Source organism: Diceros bicornis, chromosome 1 (assembly GCF_020826845.1).
Source record: "Diceros bicornis minor isolate mBicDic1 chromosome 1, mDicBic1.mat.cur, whole genome shotgun sequence".
In the NCBI taxonomy this organism is placed as follows: Eukaryota; Metazoa; Chordata; class Mammalia; order Perissodactyla; family Rhinocerotidae; genus Diceros; species Diceros bicornis.
This window is the reverse complement of record NC_080740.1, coordinates 33,589,082-33,610,956: the sequence shown is the minus strand read 5'-3', so window position 1 is coordinate 33,610,956 and position 21,875 is coordinate 33,589,082. Positions and strand designations below refer to the sequence as shown.

At 34.0% G+C, this 21,875-nt stretch overlaps 1 protein-coding gene across 2 annotated transcripts in view; it reads left to right on the top strand.

Annotated features, from left to right (window-relative positions):
* TMEM232 (transmembrane protein 232) overlaps window positions 1-21,875 on the top strand; it is a 185,775-nt gene that overhangs the window by 69,421 nt on the left and 94,479 nt on the right. For both annotated transcript variants that reach the window (XM_058538321.1, XM_058538327.1), the window contains 2 exons: window positions 498-750; window positions 12,123-12,301. In XM_058538321.1, coding sequence (XP_058394304.1) covers window positions 498-750; window positions 12,123-12,301 — 432 coding nt within the window. The remainder of the gene's footprint in view (window positions 1-497; window positions 751-12,122; window positions 12,302-21,875) is intronic.

Genomic DNA, 21,875 nt, shown 5'->3' with positions numbered 1-21,875 from the left:
CGGGTGCGCACCGACGCACCGCTTGTTAGGCCATGCTGTGGCAGCGTCCCATATAAAGTGGAGGAAGATGGGCATGGATGTTAGCCCAGGGCCAGTCTTCCTCAGCAAAAAAGAGGAGGATTGGCATTGGATGTTAGCTCAGGGCTGGTCCTCCTCACAAAACAAAAAAACCAAAAAGATTGTTTTACAATATGATATGGAAAACAGTATATCATTGGATTAATTTACATTTCGTGGATTACTGGGGAAACTGAAAAATTGTTGTTCTTTATATACCTTTTAGCTATTTGCAATTTTCATTCTTTAAACTAGTTTTTATACAGTCTACCCACAGAAAAACTGTTTTTCTAATGAGTATATTTTAGAAATACTAATAGATTATGGTCTTTTAACAACTCCATAAAATTTGAAGATATTTTTTATTATCAGTACAGTATATAGTTCTTAATTATGACAGAACATACTTTGATTATCTAATAGCTATTGTCTCATTTTAGGATGAAAGCTGCAAGGTAGATGATTTTTCCTGGGCCTGGAATGTAGTCTACATGTACACAGTAATTCTTGCGGAAATCTGCTTGTATGCGGCCACTTCCAATTTGCGAAAAACTGCTTTAATTGGTTTCTGTGACTGTAAACGTCCACAAAAAATTTTTTTAACCATCGACAAATCAAAAGAACAGCCAGAACTAAGGGAAACAAGTATTTTAGGTCTTTTGGAATATTTCTCTTCAAAAATATCAGATAATTGTAAGTGAATTATTTTTCATCTTGACTAAAAATATTTTTAAAATGTTTAAATGTCTACATATATTATTAAGCCCTTTACATGAAGTTAACATTTCAAAATGGGAAACAATTTTAAATTCAGTAGGATAATGGTAGTAGAACAGTAAATATCTTGTGGATCATGTAGTTCTCATCCAATGCACAAATCTCTTCTAGACCATTTGCAAATAGTGAACAATCATCTTCTGTTTGTAGGGAACTCGATTTCCCAAAACAGGTCATTCCACTCTTGAACACTGTGAAAGATTCTTCCTTACATTAAAATGAAATCTTTCCATATCTTCCAAACTTTGGCGTAAGTTTTGCCTCTGGGAGGCAATCAGAAACAGTCTATTCCATTTCCCACATGCAAGCCCTTCAAATATTTGAAGATAATTGTATTGGTTCTCTTTTCCACCTCTCTACTCTACCAACATCTCCCATCTCTTGCTTACTGACAAGTTCCTGTAGTGACTTTTTGTAATACATTAACAACATATTTTCAATATGGTTTCTAATTAACGTAAGTTTGCTAGAAGGTTGTAGTGTTGTTAACTTTGTCTGAATTTGTAGTAATTTATTTCAATATTATAAGATGTGAAAACATGAGGGATCCAAGTATTTTTCCATTCAGTGTTGTCTATGAATGGAAAAAGTAAATGTGACATTCTTCCTTTTATTTTTTTGTTAAGAATTATTTTCTTAAACAGGTTTTATAGTGATAGTAGTGAATGAAATACATGTCAAAGTTGTAAAATAACTTTGTATGCTTCATTTTGATTCATTTAACTTGGGGAAAAACATTAGCACAGAGCAATAATTCCTTTTTAAAAAGTAAATGAAAGTTTACTGTAATCTTAGAACCAACTGAAACTTTTAATGGTACTCTATTAAATCTTCAATATACTTCTTACCTTGGTGAAGGTTATTCAGAAAAATATTCAGTAATAAGGTTGTGTTTATTGTACATGGAAAATAACTCCTTTTAAATTCCACATACATGTTAGCAACAGAATTCAGGCAATCCTCATAATTCAAAATTCTGTGTGTTGACAAATCTAAAAGTATAGTACTGATTATATTATATATGAATAAAGAAGTTAACCAAATGTATCTATCTTTCTTTCTTAAATTTTTTATTTTATTTTATTGAGGGAAAAGCACTTATCATGAGATCTACCCTCTTAAAAATTTAAGTGTAGAATATGTTCTTGTTGACTATAGGTACAATGCTGTACAACAGATTTTTAGAGCTTATTCATCTTGCTTGACTGAAACTTTATGCCTGTTGATTAGTAACTCCCTGTTTCTCCTTTCCCTCACCTTCTGGAAACCAGAATTCCACTCTGACTTTATGAATATGACTATTTTAGATACCTCATATAAGTGAAATCATGCAGTGTTTGTCTTTCTGTGACTGACCTATTTCACTTAGCATAATGTCTTCAATGTTCATCCATGTTGTCACCTACGGCAGAATTTTCTTCCTTTTTAAGGCTGAATAGTATTCCATTGTAGGTATATACCATATTTTCTTTATCCACTCATTTCTTTTTTCTATTGAGGTAACGTTTCTTTATAACATTATATAAATTTTAGGTGTACACCATTGTATTTCAACTTCTGTATAGACTACATTATGTTCATCATCAAAAGTCTAGTTGCCATCTGTCACCATACACTTGTCCCCCTTTCCCCCTTTTGCCCTCCCCCCACCTTGTTTCCCCTCTGGTAACGACCAATCTGTTCTCTGTATCTAGTATCCACTCATTGCTTGATGGACACTTAGGCTGTTTCCACATCTTGGTTATTGTGAACTGTGCTGCAATGAACATAGGAGTGCTAATATCTCTTCGAGATCCTGATTTCAATTTTTTTGGATATATTGCCAGAAGTGGGATTGCTGGATCATATGGTAATTCTATTTTTAATTTTTTGAGGAACCTCCAAACTTTTACATAGCAGTGGTACCATTCTGCACTCGCACCAACAATGTGCAAGTGTTCCAATTTCTCCCATCTTAGCCAACACTTGTTGTCTTTTATTTTTTTGGATAATGGCCATCCTGACAGGTGTGAGGTTTTGATTTGTATTTCCCAGATGGTTTGTGACATTGAGCATTTTGTTTCATATAGTAGAATGATAAGTGACCTGTTGGCCATTTGTATGTCTATTCAAGTCCTTTGTTCATGCATTGTTCTCTTGACTTTGGTGATCATCTTTATGAGAGTTGTTTGCAATTCTCTGTCAGGTAAATCATCTAATTCTGTTTCACTGGAGTCTGTTTCTGGAGATTTATCTTGTTCCTTTGTTTGGAACATCTCTGCCCGATTGTTCAGTGAAGAGATATATTCCCGAGAATCAGTGTTTTCCTTTGACACTTAATGGAGTTTTGACTATCTTTATGTGATCAACATAGTTATTAATTTCATTATCTTGTAAAAGTTATGAGAAATTCTGCAGATCTTTCAAATGAAATTATATTTTTCTAAAATGTAGTGGTGTTCAGGCACTTAAGAAATGTTGTTATGTAGATTAATGAGAATATACAATAAGTATAGCTTCTGATATCAATTCATTTGGTAAATATTTATATTTTTAGGAAATTTTAGGCTGCAAGTAACAGAAGATCCAATTCATAGTGGCTTTTATATTAAGGAAAATGTATGATCTCATGAAAGAATTCTAGGTGAACTAACACAGTAATTGGATTGACAAATCAAGCTCAAATAAATCAGAGATCTTACCTAGTATTGAGTTTTACTAATAATTTTAAGGATAGAGGCAGCCAAGAGGCTCAGACAAAGTGCGGAGAGATGACGGACATAAAAAGATGCTCCTTAGGTCCTTTGTTCTCACATTAGACGTGATCATTCTGGTCCAGAATTACAGATGAAATCTGTTAAGTTAGGTTGAGTGGGTTATTACCTAACACAGCAGGGCAAGCATTTAAGATATTAAATATCTCTGTTTTATTCTTATGGAGAGTTGTAAATATTGCATAACTTTCTCCAGGGTGCCATGTCTCATCAATCTATAGATTTCAGGTTTATTTATAGTAGTTTATATATAATGTTTATATAGTAGTATAGTAGTTTATATATAATGTTTAGCCAGGGCTGTCTTACTAGGGGCACTCTGTAGATTAAGTCTCTTCCTCTTAGTAAATATCATTAGTCTATTTACCTGAAGATCCCATTGACAAACAGATTAAACTGGGTCATATGCCTTTTTTCTTTCTCTCAAGGATGCCAAAGCTGCAGATTTTCTCTGAGAAAAATGCCTGTATAGTCCAGTTTGAAGTGACTTGGTCAAATCTCTACGCTGCAGCAGGATATTTACCTCTTTCTTTTTTTATTTTTTATTTATTTTTTTTTTTTGAGGAAGATCAGCCCTGAGCTAACATCCATACCAATCCTCCTCTTTTTGCTGAGGAAAATCGGCCCTGAGCTAACATCCATTGCCAATCCTCCTCCTTTTTTCCCCCCTTTTCTCCCCAAAGCCCCAGTAGGTAGTTATATGTCATAGTTGCACATCCTTCTAGTTGCTATATGTGGGACGTGGCCTCAGCATGGCCGGACAAGTGATGCGTTGGTGCGCGCACGGGATCCCACCGGGGTCGCCAGTAGCGTAGTGCGTGCACTTAACCGCTAAGCCACGGGGTGTCTCCCCCTCTTTCTTTCATACATTAGTACATCAAGGTGGGGATTAGAAGGGGTTAGAACTGGACATGTTGCAAGGAAACTGATCCTGAGCCTAAGACCTCAGAGGCTGCAGGGACGTGGGTGAGAAAATGCTGCAGGCACTCGTTCCATCCTTCCATTTACTGCAGGCTTTGGCTGAGCTGTGCCCAGAGCCCTTGGGACTGCAGGGGAGGCAAGGAGAATAGTTTTAGTTCAGAATGTTTGAGAAGCGTTGGAAATTTTAAGTATAAGGTGAAGGAAGAAGAGTCCCCGTGGTCAAATAATCTGAGACTGCCCTCTGTACTTCCATTTTGCAAACCTTGGACAGGAGCTATAGTTTTTGGTCTAAGATTGCTTTACAGGAAAAACTAACCATTTTCTTCCCTGTCAACACTACCTCAGCAATCAAACCTTAATGTGTCGAGTCTGTAGAAAATAGTTATTAATTGTAGAGGCAAGACTTTCTTCTCTAAATTTTCATAATCTTTGTAAGGCCCAAAATAACCAGGATAAATGCTTAACATGACTTTTGAAAGTTAAAAAATGGTGTTGCTACTCTGGAGAAGTTTAGCTGTCATTCCTATGAACGAATCTTAATCTAGCTCTATACATGTTTGTCTGAAAGATTCCTACTAATTCATTCTGTTTATTCCCTGGTATGGTTGCTACTGTTCCTTTTGATTGAGACAGGCTAAAACAACATGCTGGACTTTTTTAATCAAAAGCCTTTGGCAATATAAATGTCTTTATCTATTCAAGTGAAGGAGCTGAGAATCTCATGGGAAGATTCCTCACATTTTTAAAGCATAAACAGTACAAATATGTAACCAATTTGATCCAGTGGTCTAAAATCCATTTGTAGCTGACCATAGTGAAAAAAATCCATGAACTAGAAATCATGTGATATTTTCAAAAGTATTTATGGTGCTAAAGTATGTTCCAATGTGCCATTTTAAACGTCAATTTTTGTAATAACATATCTTAGCAGAGGAGAAAAAAATAGGATAGATTTAGGCTTCCTATTCAAATTAATTAAGAAGCAAATGTGTATACATTAATGAAAATAGCTCACTAGGTACTTGTAACTTCCTTTGTTATACCAGTCAGAATTATATTAAGATCCTCCAGAGTGCTTCAGATTGATTTTTTTTTCTGTCATTTAATCTGGTCCAGAAATGAATATTAATACCCTAGAAACACTTTCCTTTTCACCTCTCACATCCATCAAGAGTAACGTGATAATACGTTCATGGGTACGGCAATCTCTAATTTAATCTAACACATTATTCCTGTGTTTGATACAGATATTTCCTAAGATTTTGGGTGAATAGTTATTTCAATTTTTAAAAACATTCATAAGTAGCTACTTCTTGGAAGGAATAATAGACAGCCCCTAAATGGGGTGAAGGGTGAGAGATTTAGGTAAGAAGAGGAGGGAAAACAGCACCAAAGTGGTGCCAAGGAAGGCAGGTGTAGATGAAGAAATGTTCACTGAGCTGCACTTGGTGTCAGAAATTTGGAATGTCAGAAATTTGGGATGAGTCTCGGTTCAGTTGTCGAATTCTAGAAGACGTTAGGCAACTTGTTATATCTCTCAGAATCTTAGTTTCTTCAAGATTGTGGATTTTAAATTAGTTTTTTGCATGTAATGTGCTTATAAACATAAAGTTATTATTATTTTTTTTTAATTTCCAAAAGCATCTTTGTTATTACCCTTTCATCTTTCTTTGTTGCCCTTGGATATAAAAACCTGTGGGGATTGTTTACTTCCATTGAGATAGTCCATATATCTTAATGGTAAGAATTTAGTTTAATGAAATTTAAAATAAACCCAGGAATCAGAAGTCTGATATTTCTTCAACTTATTTATAAGAATCAAAGTTGTCCTTGAAAAGCAAATGAACTACTTTCTTCTTTTGTTCCCAATTATACCTCCAGAAGATAATTATTTTTAATTAACAGATTTCCATAAGTGACTATGAGAAAAGATCATAAAATTTGAGCAAGGTAAGTTCATGTTTCAATTAGTTGCCACACTCTGATAAAAGAATCAGCTGACTTTTGCTTTTTGTTTTCCATATTACCTGCAACAAAAAATAGCATATTAGCAATACTTTGGTTGTCTTTGGTTTATTCTATTGGATATTTGTTTAATATGTGTAATGATCAAATATGATGATATATACAAAACAACTCTTTGATCAATATTTAAATACATGTATATATATATTTAGTGATAGATATATCATTATTATTATTATAGTATAACATTCTGAAAATAAAGAGTATCCTAGAATTCCTATGTATTCTATGCATCTAAAACATATTGTCTATCTCTATTACTATCTTCTATGAAGTTCAAGAGTCCCCAAGACTACCCTCACTTCTGAAACCACCTGTGAGTTTGGGGATCCCCAAGACAAACCTCAGGTTTGATAATTTGCTAGAAGAACTCACAAAGCCATTTTACTCATGGTTATGGTTTATTACAGTGAAAGGATACAGATTAAAATCAGCCAAGGAAGAAGTATACAGGGGAGAGTCCAAGAGAGTTCCAAGCACAGAGCTATCCATGGTCCTCTCTCAGTGGAGTTGTGCAGAGAGCATTTACTTCTCCTAGCAATGATGTGTGACAATATGCATAGAGTATTGTCAACTATAGAAAGTCACCACGCTTTGGTATCCATAATTTTTTATTAGAGTTAAGTCACACACACATGGCTGACCCCAGTCTCCAGACATTCCAGAGGCCAAATTGATACCACGGCCTGAGGCTTTCAGGTAAACAAAACATTCTCATCAGATACAGCATTCCAAGGTCTAAGAGGTCACCTCCCAGAAGCTGAGGTCAAAGGCCAGCCCTCTTTTTGGTCATGGTTAATTCTTTACTGCATACCTCCCAACTCCATGCAGTCATCACTTTGCTTCTAGATTGTTGCAAAAAACTAAAAGTCTCCGTTTCCCTTACACTCCCTAGAATCCATTTTCAACCAAGAAGCTAAAAAGAATTTTTGAAACATAAAGTGGGTTAGGTCCCTTCCTTATTTAAAATGCTCTGTTAGCTTTTCATTACACTAACAATAAAATCCAAACTTTTTTCCATGGCCTACAAATTGGCCTTGCTCATTCAGAGTGTGCCTCTGCAAAGGGCATGTCTACCTGACATCATCTTCACCCATGCATGACCCCCCGGGTATCTCAAACTCCATCCATTCTGTACTTTCTTCTGTTTCTCTCAACTACCAAGTACTTCTAGATCCAAAGCCTTTGCATTTTCCATCCTCCCTGCTGCAAACACCTTTTCCCAGCTCCTTGGATGGGTAACTTTTTTTCTTTCATCCATTAGATCTTAGCTTGAATACCATGTCCTCATGGGGGTCTTTCTCTCACTCTGTCTATAGTAGTTTTCTTCTCCTAGTCATTGTTAGTCACATTACCATCTTCTATTATTTTCTTAACACTCGTTATGAACTGATATTGTTCAGTTTCCTTTTTTAGTATCTGTCTTTCTCCAGTAGAATTAAGTGTCCCGAGAGCAGTAACTTTGTCTTTTTCTTTGGTACATAGAACAATGGTTGGCACATAGCACTGACTCAGTAAACATTTGTTAAATGCCTGGCTGGCTGACGGGTTGTTGTCCGTTGGTTTCTTGGCATTGATCTATTTCCTTCCACTCTACTTGACATTTCATAAAGACAGTGTTTTAAACTACATCTTACATTCGACTTACTGTTCAGTGATACTTTTGATTCTGTGGTGTTAAATTATATTTGTCAAAATTGTAAATGCTGTACTCATTTATACTCATTCACGTAGGTAGAAATATTCATATTTCACATTCACTGCATATATGAAATCTAAATATCCAGACTGGCAATTAAAGGCTTCCAAGGAGTTCAAATACTAAAATAAAGCATTACTACAAAGAAAGGGTCATAATGTTGGTTTTCAAACACCATGATTTTTTAATGAATTTTCAAGGTTTATTAAGAATTTTGTCTTGCTTCAGCTTTGTTCTTTTGTAGGATACTGCCTGCTTAGCTGCAGACAGAGGCACATTTTCTCTCAGTATATTTGAAGTAACATCTTTGATAGCTGCCACAAGGTGACTCAAAGCAGAACAGAAGAATGCCTTATGCTACAGCTTGATCCCTGGGTGAGGAGTTTCATAGCAGGCAGGGTTCTCAGCAAGTGTCTAGACTTGTGTATTAGAATGCTTTCTACCTTTTATGACAGTTGTAACACATCCCATCTGTCTTTATAAGGTTTTCTTTCTTCATTAACTGTCAGTCAATTGGATGTAACAGATTCTCCCTACAAATATTATTCATAAGCATTACTTCACTGTAGTTTAAATCAGCAGGTGAACAGCTCACTTTTCAAATCATCAATGACATTTTAAAAGTTTTGGGTGTTTTTAGAAGACAGTTATCAGAACTGGGTTTTATGGGTTCATCACTGGTCTTGTGGATTCTAAAAGCAAACAATTTTCAATTTGACGATTCAACTATTGTAGGCTTATAAAATATTGTTCCTCAATAAACAATAATTTAAAATATATGAAGGAAGGTGGTTTGCATGTACTTTTATCAATCTTTTTTTTTAATGTAAAGAAATTGGGAGTCTATAAAAAATTTATAAATGAGTTAAAATCCACAGTATGTTTTATTTATCACATTGTTCAAAAACTGCTTTTTTATTTCTGAGGTTCACAATTCCAGAATTATTAATTTAAAAACTCATAATTGTTTCTTTACATGTATTGGATTCAAGCCTTATTTTTCTGCTAATGACTCACAAATGAATAATTTCACTTGTATTTTACTTGAATTTTAGGTATACTTTTACAGCAAGCTACAAGACACTGAAAATTTGATCCCCACCTGATGCCACATTTTCTAATTAATATTTGTCTCCTTTCTCCCCAAACTGGCTTTTCTACGTTATCTCATTTCTGCAAGTGATTTCATTATTGTTTCAGTTTCTTGAGCTTAAAAATGTACTTCTCCTTTCTACTTCCTTCCTTCCTCCTCCTCCATAGCTACAAAGTAGTATTAGATCTTCTCCACAATGTGTTAGGTTTGTCCTTTATTCTCCAATCTCCTGCTGCTCATCATGGGAAAGACCTCGATTACCTCATAAAACTCCCATATTGGTTTCCCAGTTTATTGCTTGAATAGACACAACATTTCATTGAACAGATATGACATTATTCTTTTGCTCAAACATCTACTGTTTAATCTGACCATATTTTCTTTAGTTGCTTTACCTCATCCATTCTAATATGAACTCTCTACCTCAGCTCAATTTGAGATCCTCACTATCATCCTCTACCTTCTCTGTTCTTATAGCTTCCTCTCTGCTGGGAGTCAGCAGGCCTGTTACTGGGGACATGAGTAGGCATGGTTCCTGCCGGGCCTCTGAGCAGATGAGACCATGGTTGGGCAGGGCTGGAGCCTGGTCATGGGACCACTTCTGGGTCTGCAGATCTCTAGCCTGTTACCAGGGATGCAAATTGATTTGGTTCCTGCCAGGTTCCTGAGCACACTCATGCCAAGTCCATGGGTGGGTTCCTGGGTAGCAGAACTGCCTCTGGACCATGAGAGAGTGAGACTGGAGCCAGGTCACAGAACTGCTTCAGGGTCCTCAGTCAGCCCTGCAGTCAGTGGGCCTGTTACTGAGGGCACCAACAGGAGGGGGTCCTCTTGGGTCCTTGGTGGATGAGGCTCGGGGCAGCACTGTGGACAAGAAGGGCTGCAGCTGAGTTCACCGGGGGCAGGGGTGCTTCTAGGTCCATTGCTGGGAGCACGTTGCTGTCAACAGGCCTGCCATCTGGGTCCAGGCCTGCCTTCTCAAAGTGGTCCTCCTCAGTCTTGGGTCCCACGGAGGGTTCACAACCTCCTACCTGGATCCCAAGGTCCTCACAAAAGCACTTTTATTCATGGATGGCTGCCAAATTGTTTCTGTGAGGGGACAAGGGCTGGCTACTTTCTATTCTACCATCTTGTTGACATCACTCCCTATATATAACTTCAAAATTGCAATATACCAATTTTACCTAGTAAAGTTTTTATGAGGGGCAAATCATATTTTCAAAAGAATTGGCTGCTTCTCTGTAGCCTCATATTTTCAGCTTATACCTTCTCTTCTAAAAAATCAACAATAGAAAGGGTGGAAGGTGCCTTAAGTTTGGGAGCTGGACATATGCCTTCCTCCTCCCTGTACACATTTCTAAAATGTGTATATACTTTCTCTTCTGCCTCTTCTTTCTACCTTCTAGCCTCTTCCTTTCTTATGGATGGAATAGAAGGCGGAGATTGGAAGGAAAAGTACATGTCTGAATTGGAGAGGCTGTGCTGCCTCGGATAAGATCAGACCAGCCTTACCCTGGCTCTGTCACTCATCAGCTATATGATGCTAGGGAATTTTCTAACCAAGTTGAAGCTCCTAGGTCCCTTCTGTTACTCTAAGTACAATACAGTCTACATAGCAGGATTGTAGGGAGGACTAGAAGAAGAGCACACAGTAGGTACTGCCAAGTATTCTAGTTATAATAGTAACGATTATTAGTATTAGCTTGGATTATAAAAAAACTAGATTCAATGAGAAAAAGTTGAGGACTGTAGCTTTTCAGATTGTGCTTATATCTTTATTCAAGAAGAGCATCGATGAGTTCCAATGTCACACAAGCTATCACCAGGATTTGGGGAAAAAGTACAATACAGAATGTATTTGGCTTTGAAATCCTTCCATCTCCCTTTATGAACATTTTTTTCCTTTTGTTCTTACCTGCTTCACGTATACTCGGTACTCTCATGTTGCTCTTCGGCTAAGTGAAGTTCATATCCCCTCTGAGACCTATGTTATTTTATTCTCCAAATTTATTTATCCCATCACTATCTCAGTGAGAATTCTCTTTTCCTGAATAGTATTGCATAGCAATATGCCATCTAGGTAAGAAACAATTAAGATAAAGAGTAAAGAGAAACTTCTTCCTTTCTCTAAGGGAAACGCATGTTGTGAAAGTGGAACTTGATAATTTATATAAATTGCTAATTGGTATATAAATTTTAGAAGGAGCAGTGTCTTAGACTTTTTTTTCTTAATATCTTCTGGATTCATTACTCCCTTTCTCCTATTTCAATTGTTTTGTCTCTATTCTTAACAAAATCTTCCAGCCTATAATTATATCAGCAATTTTTATCTGCTTTTACCATTATTTTCAAAGCTAGCTTTTTGATTCAAATGCCATGTTTCATAGAGTTTGATAGTTTTTTATAAGAGCCAGTGATTTTTCTTCTGTTTCTCTGATTTATTATAAAAATTCACCATAGTGGTCTAAGTGTTCATATTGCCTTGAACAAATTCCTCTGTCCTTAAATTCCAAAGATTTGTTTTTAGTTCACAATTTGTCTGTTTAACTTTTAAATTTATGAGGTATGATATTAGTTAGGTGTAGTTCATCTTTTCATATGGTTAGAAATTTTAAAACAATTTGTGATCTTTTAAAATTAAAGGAGTAAAAGCAATGAAGAGTAAAAAAAACTTACAAAACTCAGAATTTTAGACTTTAAAATATTAGTAAAATCAAATTTCTTCTTTTTCACAAAACCATACATTAATAAGAGGACTAAAATGACATTTTCTCAGAGAATATTTCTTTTTAAACAGGTGATCAAGTGATATGGACTGGCTACTATGGCTTAGTGTATAACCTGGTGAAAATGTTGTGGGAACTTCGGGGAGATGAGGAACAGGATGGATTTAGAAACCTAATCTGGCAAACATTACAGAGAACAAAGGATCATGAGAAAGATGGGCGAATCCGTAATGCAGTGAATATAGCTCAGGTAAGATAAAACATTGGGCAATAAATTGGTACTTCTGTCCTCAGGACGTGTTTGTCCTTTCTTTCCAAGGAGAAAGGAAGGTCCACATTCAGTATCAGTGACTCACAATTGAGAACATGATTTTTAAAATTTAATATTAACCAATTTTTCGTTAAAAATAAGAGGGTTGACCATCTTCTGATTAAGCAGCTTGAAGAATGGAGTTGATTTTTGGGGGAGAGTAATTGTTCTGCCGTGAGTTCGTACCTTTGAGGGACATTTATAAGTAAGCTGACCATGCATTCCAATTTGCCCAAGTTAGCCTGGATCTGTACCTCATTTTCCAGCTTTCTTCTTAGTAGTGAATTAATTCACTCTCAAAAGTGTCTTAATTTGGATAATAAATTATTTAGTTATCTTATTTATTAGTTTTTCTTTCTAGCATTAGACAATATAAATTGCAAATCTGGACTCACTAACACTGAAGTCTTTTGCTTTAAAGTTAAAAATGTATTTTATAAGTTCTTAGTTTTTCTAGTTCTATTTGAATGACTATATATATTTTTCTTCACAAAGAAAATCATTATGAAATTAGCTATTCATTCTTCATAAAATATAAATATGGTTTTTCAGTCGTGCTTTATCCATGTGGTATCCTATGACATTTCAAAACTCTATCAAACGTTTTTTTCTTCTCTATGTCTTACTTTGAGCCAAGATAATTTGTTTGTTATCCTAAAGTACACTTATTTTCCTGTCACCGAAAGTTTCTAGTTCTTTCTAGCTTTCACAGATGAGATTATCCTAATGCTTTAATGTTCAGTTTTCCTGTAATAATTATGTGAATTTATGTTAACAAGTAAGAGAGCAAATAATGAATTCACTCTGCCTAATTGATTGTCGAAGCATATGAGGGCCATTACGGACAAAAACATAGTATTTACATTCTAGATTCTTAGTAGAAAACAAAACCTTAAACTCTTTGCTTTTTAATAGTATGTCTAATTTGGAGTAGTAATCTTTATGGAAGACTATCTAAAAACGTGCAACCTATCCTTTTATCTAGATTTCTAATACTTTTTCGTGGAAAAAGACAATCAGAGAGCAGCCCACTTGAGCTATATTGTTTTAGATTTCGTGGACTTGCTTTAATGCAGCTGTGCTTCTGCTTTGTTCTTGGTTTTGGATTGAGGAACACAGAAATAAAAACAAAAATTATTGTATCTTTTATAGCGGTGACTGCAATATCACCCAATATCCCCTTTATTGAGATTTGGGAAATAAATCCTCCTTAGTTTCATGTACTCTCCGAACCTTACTATTGGTTTTGTATAAGCAGCTTACTGGAGCTTAAAAAAAAAGAGAGTCACATTTTTGCCCAGTTTCTAACAGAAATAGAGGACCATATCTATTCATCTCACTCAATCTTATTTTCTTTTGTTCTTTCTGTTTCTATGATTCTTTCAATTATTTGTATTATCCTCTGGTTTTGTATCTATTTTTATAGGCTGCGTCACATCTCAAATGGATTATACTGTGACTGAGTAAATAAGCCAACTCAAATCTGTCATTTCTGTAATTAGAATTCAATTTATATGCCTGTTTTCAGGGCCAATCATTTGGTATAAGATAATCTTTCTTCCAAATTTTAGTAAATATCTGTAGATAATTACATTTGAAATTCATGTCAGTTAATCAGACATAGCAAATATTTTTTAGATGCTAGATCCAAGTAAAGACTTTATTACTCCAGCAGTCAGCACTAAGAATAAAAAAATAAACAAAAGCATCACCACTAGATGAGCTAATTAGCTTTCAGTGCTTAGTGAGGAGACTTGGAAAGGATACTTTCATTCATTTTTAATGATAAATGTGTGGGGAAGGCAAGTTTTCCTCAGAGAAAAATCTAAATTAGAAATTTCTAAAAACAGCTGTATTAATTTAGGCATAATACATATTTAATATAGGAAATAATCTTAACTTGCATTAGATAAACTAAAAGATACAATTCACTCTAGACCTGTTGTATATAAAAGTTAGCTAGAGATAGAGACATTTGTATTATGAAACAATAAAATATACGATTTATGAATATAAATGATAAAATATCTAGTTGGTAACTTTGAAATATCACTTAATTTAGTTTGAATTCCCTTACTTAATACTAAGATACTATAAGGATATAAAGTAAGAAATCATAAAAAAGTTTTCCCCCAAATCAGTAAAAAATAAGAAATAAATATGTATATATTGAGTACTAAGTCTGTTTTGCCATACTGAATTCCATGGAAGAAGCAAGGAAGTCCAAAAAATGACCTTTACACAATAAATATTACTAAGTTAGCTGAGATTTGTTGGGCGTTTACTGTGTGCCGTGTGCTAAGCACTTTACGTGCATTATTTATTTAATCTTCATAAAAATCATATGATATATGAGTTATTACGGTCTTGATTTTACAGATGAAGAAAGTGAAACTTTAAATAAGGACAGCTAAACTTTTTGTAAGATGAAATAACTTGCTCACGGATACTGTGGTAAACTACATTGTTAGATTTTCTTATGCTGAATAATCATTTCATTCCTACAATAAAAACACTTGATGATGATGTAATAACTTTTTAATATTGCTATATTTTCTTTTATATTATTGGAATTAATGGAATGAATTTGGAAGTGATTATCTCTTTTTTCTATTCTCTGGAAGAATTTTATAGTATTGTCATGATTTCTTAAAAATTTTGTAGCATTCACAAGAGAAGCCATTTGGTTATGGATACTCATAGAAAAGTTTTTCATAGTGGAATAATATACCTTCCTAGACTTTATTTTTCCTTGCATCAATTTTCATATTTTTTTCTGGGAATTTGTCCGTTTCATCTGTATTTTAAAAAAGATATTTTATAAAGTTGTTACAATATCTTTCTGATATTTTAAAGTCTTTAGAATCTGTCATGATGTTCTCCCCTTTATTCCTGACTCTCATTTTTGCCTTTGTTCTCTTTTTAATTTATCATTCCAAGAGTTTATGAACTTCTTTGTCTTTTGAAAAACTACTTTGGAATTTCTTAATACTGATACTCTATATTATGGTTTTTCTATTTCTTTAATATCTGATATTAGTTTTATATTTCCTTTTGCTAATTTTCTTGCATTTAACGTGTTGTTCTTTTTCTAATATTATTGAACTATATTCCTTGTCATTGATCTGTAGCATTTTCTTTTCTAATACATGACTTTAACACTATTAATTTCCCCCTACACGTAATTTTGAAAGTTGTGATAAGTAATATTTTAATTATCGTTCAGCTCAAAATAGTTTCTAATTTCTACTCTTATTATTTTAAGCCATGGTTAATTGGAGTTTATGGTTCAATGTCCACATTTATGGAAATCTTGTTATTATGTTTATGATTTTGATTTCTAGTTCAATTCTGCTGTGCTCAATGACAATATTCTCATGATTATGAAATGTTGGTCCTTCTTTATAAAAAGTGTACATTTTCTATTATGAATATAACCACAATAGCTTTCTTTTATTAGGGTCCTTTTGATTAGTGTTTGCATAGTATATTTATTTCTATCTTTTTATTTCAAGCTCTCTGTATCCTTATATGTATATCTCTTTGGAGAAGCAGTATTTTTTTAACCTGAAAATTATTATCTTTACATTTGAACCATTATTCTATTTACGCTTAATGTCATTCAATATATTTGTATTTATTTCTACATTTTATTACTTACTATTCTATTTATACCTCCTGTTCCTTAGTCTCTCTTTTTCTTTAATCTCATTTTGTGTCTCTTGGGGAAGACTTTTTTATTATTCCATTCCATCCCACCCCCTTTATTTGTTTGGTGGTTACACATTCTTTTACTTGTTACCCCAGATGATACAGAATGAATCCTTGAATTATTGAAGTATAATATGTATAGAGATTTTATATTTTCCTGGACCATAAAATAGTCTTATAATATTTTAATTCCATTTATTTCTCTTTACTTACACAGTTTTCCTGATGAGCATTTTAATTGTGCGTGTGTATCTGAATGTGTTTGTGTATTTACAGATACCAATATGTTAATATTATTTAAACACTCAATCTTCTTTAGATTTACCCACATATTTGAATGTTTCTTTCCTTATTCTTCCTTCTTGACCTCGGGCCTTCAATATGGGGTTATTTTTCTTCTGCTGGAAGAAAATCCTTTTGTATTCTTTTTGTGAGCATCTGCTGGTGGTTAATTCTGTCAGTTTTCACTTACTTGAAAAGGTTTTTATTCAATTTGATTTTGAAGGAGAGTTTTATTGACTAAGAATTCTACATTGGTATAGATGTGACGTAACGTTAAATGTCTAATCAATTGCTTTGTTTATTCTCCTATCCAGTGTTTTTCCTTGCATCATTTTTATGACTTTGGTCATAAAGTTATTTTCTTTTTAATTTTATTATTAGCTGGTATATTTTTAATGTCAAATTGCATATTAACATGTCTACACTAGGTTTCAGGAGTAATAATATCTAAACTAACTCCCTTAAATTCTCCACACCTAGTTATTCAAAAGACCAAAGTGATTAGCATCTGTGCAGGTTTTCTCTCTGTTGTCCCTGTTCTTATAACTGCCTTCGGATTTTAAAACCTGCCTTCTTAAGGGAGTTAATAATGGTACTGTAGAATAAACAGCTAAACACCACATATATGAATAAGACAAAGCAAACCATTTCAAAAGAATCTATATAGGTTACCTTTATAGGTGTGTTTAGTTTTACAGTAAAACGTGAGCATGGTAAACTCATGGTTTCCTTTTCTTTTATTTCTTTTCTTTGGCACTATCATGACGGCACTTATTTGCAGAAATAAAACTACAAAGGTTGGTTATTTATTCCTAAACACCCTTAGTTTTTCATAATAACGTGCAAATTCCTACATTTCATTGAACCAACATATTGGCCTGTGATACTTTGGGCAACAAGTTCTATGGTATAAAATAGCTAGAAGCTTTCTTTTACAAGTGATAACAACTCTGTTAGTCTTTAGGTGCTGCCTCGTCGCTCAATGTGAATAGAGAACCTAAAAGAATCTATACAGCGAAGGCTTGTACCTCCGATGCTTTGATCTAAAATAAAATCTGTATTCCACTGTTATTTAAGTTAATGCAAATGCCTATGTTTATAGCATAACCTTTGTTTTTTCTTTCTTTTCCCAACACCTTGTTCCCAGAAGCTTTCCTCATGTAAGGTAATCGTCATATTACGTACACAGAGTGAAACACAGCCTTAATTATAAACAACTGTAGAGTGGGAAAGATTTATTTCATAAGGATTGAATATATTTGAATGTTTATAGAATTAAGTATAAATTTTTTCTTTTTGTGCTTTAAAAATAAATATATAATTCATATGATAAACTGTTGAATATAATGAATCAAATTTCATACTTAATATCTCAATATATCTACATCACTGGTAAATCCATTACTGACTATATTCTGTACTCTCATGTCTTGTGTGTTTTTTTATGCATAATAACATTCTATTATCTACAATATCTGTTCATAAAATTTGATGCTTAATGGAGGTTAGAGGGGAGGTGAGATATTTAATAGCATATTTGAAATGAAATACAGTTCTAAATAGATCCCTAAACATAAGCCCTTCGTCTGACAAATTCAATATAGACCCAACTGTTGCCTGAGTATTTGGAAAAGAAATCAAAAACTGTCATATACTCACAGTGGCATAATAAACAAACGTTAATTGATGTGCTTTGTCTGAAATACTTCCAGGGAGACTTGCAATGAGCAAGGCTCTTCCGTATAGGCAATTCAGCAGCGTATGTTGGCACATCTAGGAAAAGTCATCATGTATAAATGCTTTATGCCATCTGGTATATGACCTAAAATATCAAAAAGAAATATGTACAGCTAAAAGGAATATGTGACTTTATTCAGAGTACCTTTGACTTATCAGGTAAAGAATTTGGTGGTTAACATTTCGTGGTGAGATCTTTAAAATAAAATTTGTTTTTGTTCTTAATGATATTTCCATACTCCTAACGTACTCTATAAAGCAGCAAATAGAACAAACAACACTATTAGTCTCTATTCTCTCAGTACCTCTCTCTCTGCTTTCCCACGTATGGCTCCTCTTTTGACATAAATGGAGGTGTATTTTTGGAAGAGTATAGTTTCTTTAAATACTTATCAATAGAGTTCCAATCAACAGATACATTGTTTTAAGAGAACATAAATATTTGTAGAGCTTTTACAATGTGCCAGGCACAGTGCTAAGTATCTTACATGTATTAACTCATCTAAACCCCATAGCTCTCCCACCACCGCCATCACCCACACAGATGGGGGATCTGAGTCTAAACAGGATTAAAATAAGTGACTGGTGGTGGATGCACCTATGAGTGATAACCCAAAGGCTCTGCCATTTCCACTATGTTGTGCTCTCTCCCACATTAAATATAAACAAGGAACTAAAATTTATTAAAAATTTTTTTGTGTGCCAGACACTGTGCTAGAAAATATATTCAATTTTTTGGTTTAATCCTTACAATTATTATCAAGTATTATTATCGTCTCACTTTAGGAATTAAAGAAACATGCTCAGAGAGGTTAGGTAACTTGTGCAAGATCTCATGACTAGTAAGTCGGAAAATGGAATATTCCCATCCAGTCCTTTTCTTAATCTACTACATCAGTCTTTCTTTGACTTTAATGTGCATACAGCAGTAGGGCCTGAGATTCCGTATGTATAACATGCTCCTAGGTAATGACAATAATGATGGTTGAAGGACCACAATTTTAGTAGCAAGGAGCTGGCCATGCTATCCTCCTCTGTGAGATTTTATAACTCTGTAGGAAATAGTTTTTTGAGACTACCAGTGAGTCACTTATATTTAAATTTTAAAGTTTAAAGAAAAAAATTGTCATTTTTTTTCATAAACAAGTTAAATATTGCAAGCTGTAAGATTAGTTAAGGATAAGTAGAGACAAAAAAGAGAGAGACAGCAAGAGACGAGGATAGAATTTGCTGCAAACTAAGCTACAACGGCTTAACATCTTGTTTCTCCTTTATTCTCTCATGTCAAGAGTAGTGTGAGTTAGCTTAAATTTTGATGTGTTTGCTCCTTTTCCCTAATGATTGATGGAAAATTCAGAACTCTGGGGAGAGTTTCTTTTCTTTTCTTTCGTATTGCTACTACATCATAATTCCTTGAGGAATTTCCCCTTGTGTTGACTTCTCCAACTTCCTGACAGCCTATATTAATGCTGGTTTTTACCGTCTTTATGCCCAATACAAAGACAAAGAGTGGGCATCTGCTCTTGGATGTGGCTCCAATATTTAAGAATACCATTTTTCCAATTTTTTAACACTAAATCAGTAAAATTAACATAGATATTCAAAAATTGCCATTTGTTTCTTAATTAAAAATGTCAAATTTCAACAATGCAATAAGGTAAATTCTGAATTTTAAAGCCTACATGGCCATCACCAAGAAATAGGGACACATGATGAAAACGTAAATATGTGTATAATATTTAAAGGTGGAGTTTGAGGTAATGTTCATTGGCAGGCTAAATAGTAGTCAATTCATGAATTTGGAATCTATTGTAAGGAAGAGTCATTAATATTTTGTGCAAGTCTACTTCTAAGAGGTGTAGATTTATATTTATGCATAGTTGGCATTTAAGTCTCTGAATTGTAACATTAGAATAATGGCTTTAAGAGAAGTAAGATTCTTTAAATAGGAGATGCCTATAGGAGTACAACCATGATCCTATTTCATAAATTTGCCAATGTGAAAGTACAATATAACAAAATTGTTTTCAGCACGGCAGAGGTTGTATCAAGTCTTCTCTGGGTTGGTGGTGAGAGTTGCAGCAAAGGCTGGAGCATTAGTGTTCTGTCTTAGGGAATTCCTGACAGGAGCTGATACCTGTTGAACTTCTCACTCTCTGCTAAGTTAACACTCACAAAACTCTGAGAGGTAGTTATTATTATCTCCATATCACAAATGAAAAACAAGACGGAATTAAACTAAACACAAAACATAGGCCTGGAGAGGTCAACTAAATTTCCCAAGTTTGCATTCTTAACCAGGAAGTGGAAAAGCGAGACCTGATTTCAGATCTTTTGAACTGCAAAGCCCACATTATTTCCTAGTACTTCCTGCAGGAAAACAAACAAACAAAACCTGTTATAGATAAGACAAACGTGCATTTGACAGATATTTGAGACTACATTTCCATAAGTTGAATGCCTTAGACGTCAAAGGGGAGGGAAATTTACCTGGGCTTTCAATCAGGGAACCATCGTGAAAGATGTGGGAATGCCTTCATTTTGCTTCTTGAGAGAGCTGGCGTCTGGATCTACAACCTATCTAGTCTGGGAGAGAAGAAAGCAAGGAGTAGCCAAATGAGACATGATGAAAATAGCATCACCCTTCTGTAATGCAGGGTAAGCCTACCTCTGGAAACAGTGTACTTTACCAGAAATTCTGTCATGAGAAGACATTATTTTTTGTTGGTCTATTCATTTAATTACACATTTATTCATTCATCACTCTCATAGTAATGGAAGAGCTTATACTAATACATTTGTGCAATACTATATATTATTGATTTTGAAGTACTTTTTCTCATGAAAAATTAGGCCAGGAAGGTAAACAGAATAAACATTACAGGTACTGTGATTACCATTTTACAGATGAACCTGCAGACTGATACATTAAATAATGTCCTCAAAATCACAACAGCTACTAAATGTCCTAGACACAGTTTAATTTCTTGATTCAAATTGAATGATCTTTCCATGATTTTGATCAAGTTTAATAAGCAAGATACACAACTGGAATAGGATGAACATGATTGTATGTTGATTCCAATACCCAGAGATAATTGAAATCAAAGATATTTTAAAAAAGGATATATTTCAATGAGGACTAGTGATTAAGTTCTTTTTCTGACATTGTAAAAATAAGCCCCTCTTAAAATGTTTTAATATAATTTTTTTTAGCATTTTGAGGCTATTTTGAGTCTTCTTTTCATTTTTTTGGTTCTTACCTATTTGCACGATTTTCACTGTATCCTTTTCATATATGTTTTTTGCATATTATTCTTTCCCAGCTTCTCTGGCTTTCACAGTAATCCATATTTGCTTACCTGCCTTTTGCTATTTTTCTCATTGCTTTAACTCTTTATGTTTTTCAGTCTTTATCATGAGATTGTTCTCATTTTTTTCCGCTATAATTTCATCTAAATAATACAGTAGTCAATTCAATAGTAATTTCGTTGAGCCAAGCCTGATCTTGGAATCTTAAAGAAGTTAAATTAAGTGTTCATATACATAAAACATTTTCCATTCCTTAATTTTCTACCATAGGATACATCAACATATAAAATGAATCCTGAGTGACTGGTAATGAGTTACATGAGGATGGATAATATGAATAAAAAATGTAAAACTTAAAATGAAAGGAGGCAGCATCTAATTTATTTATGAGAGAGTTCCTCTCATAAATATGAGCATACTGTGAACATTAAAAAAGGTATAACACATGACATTTTGAAACTTACGTCTTCAT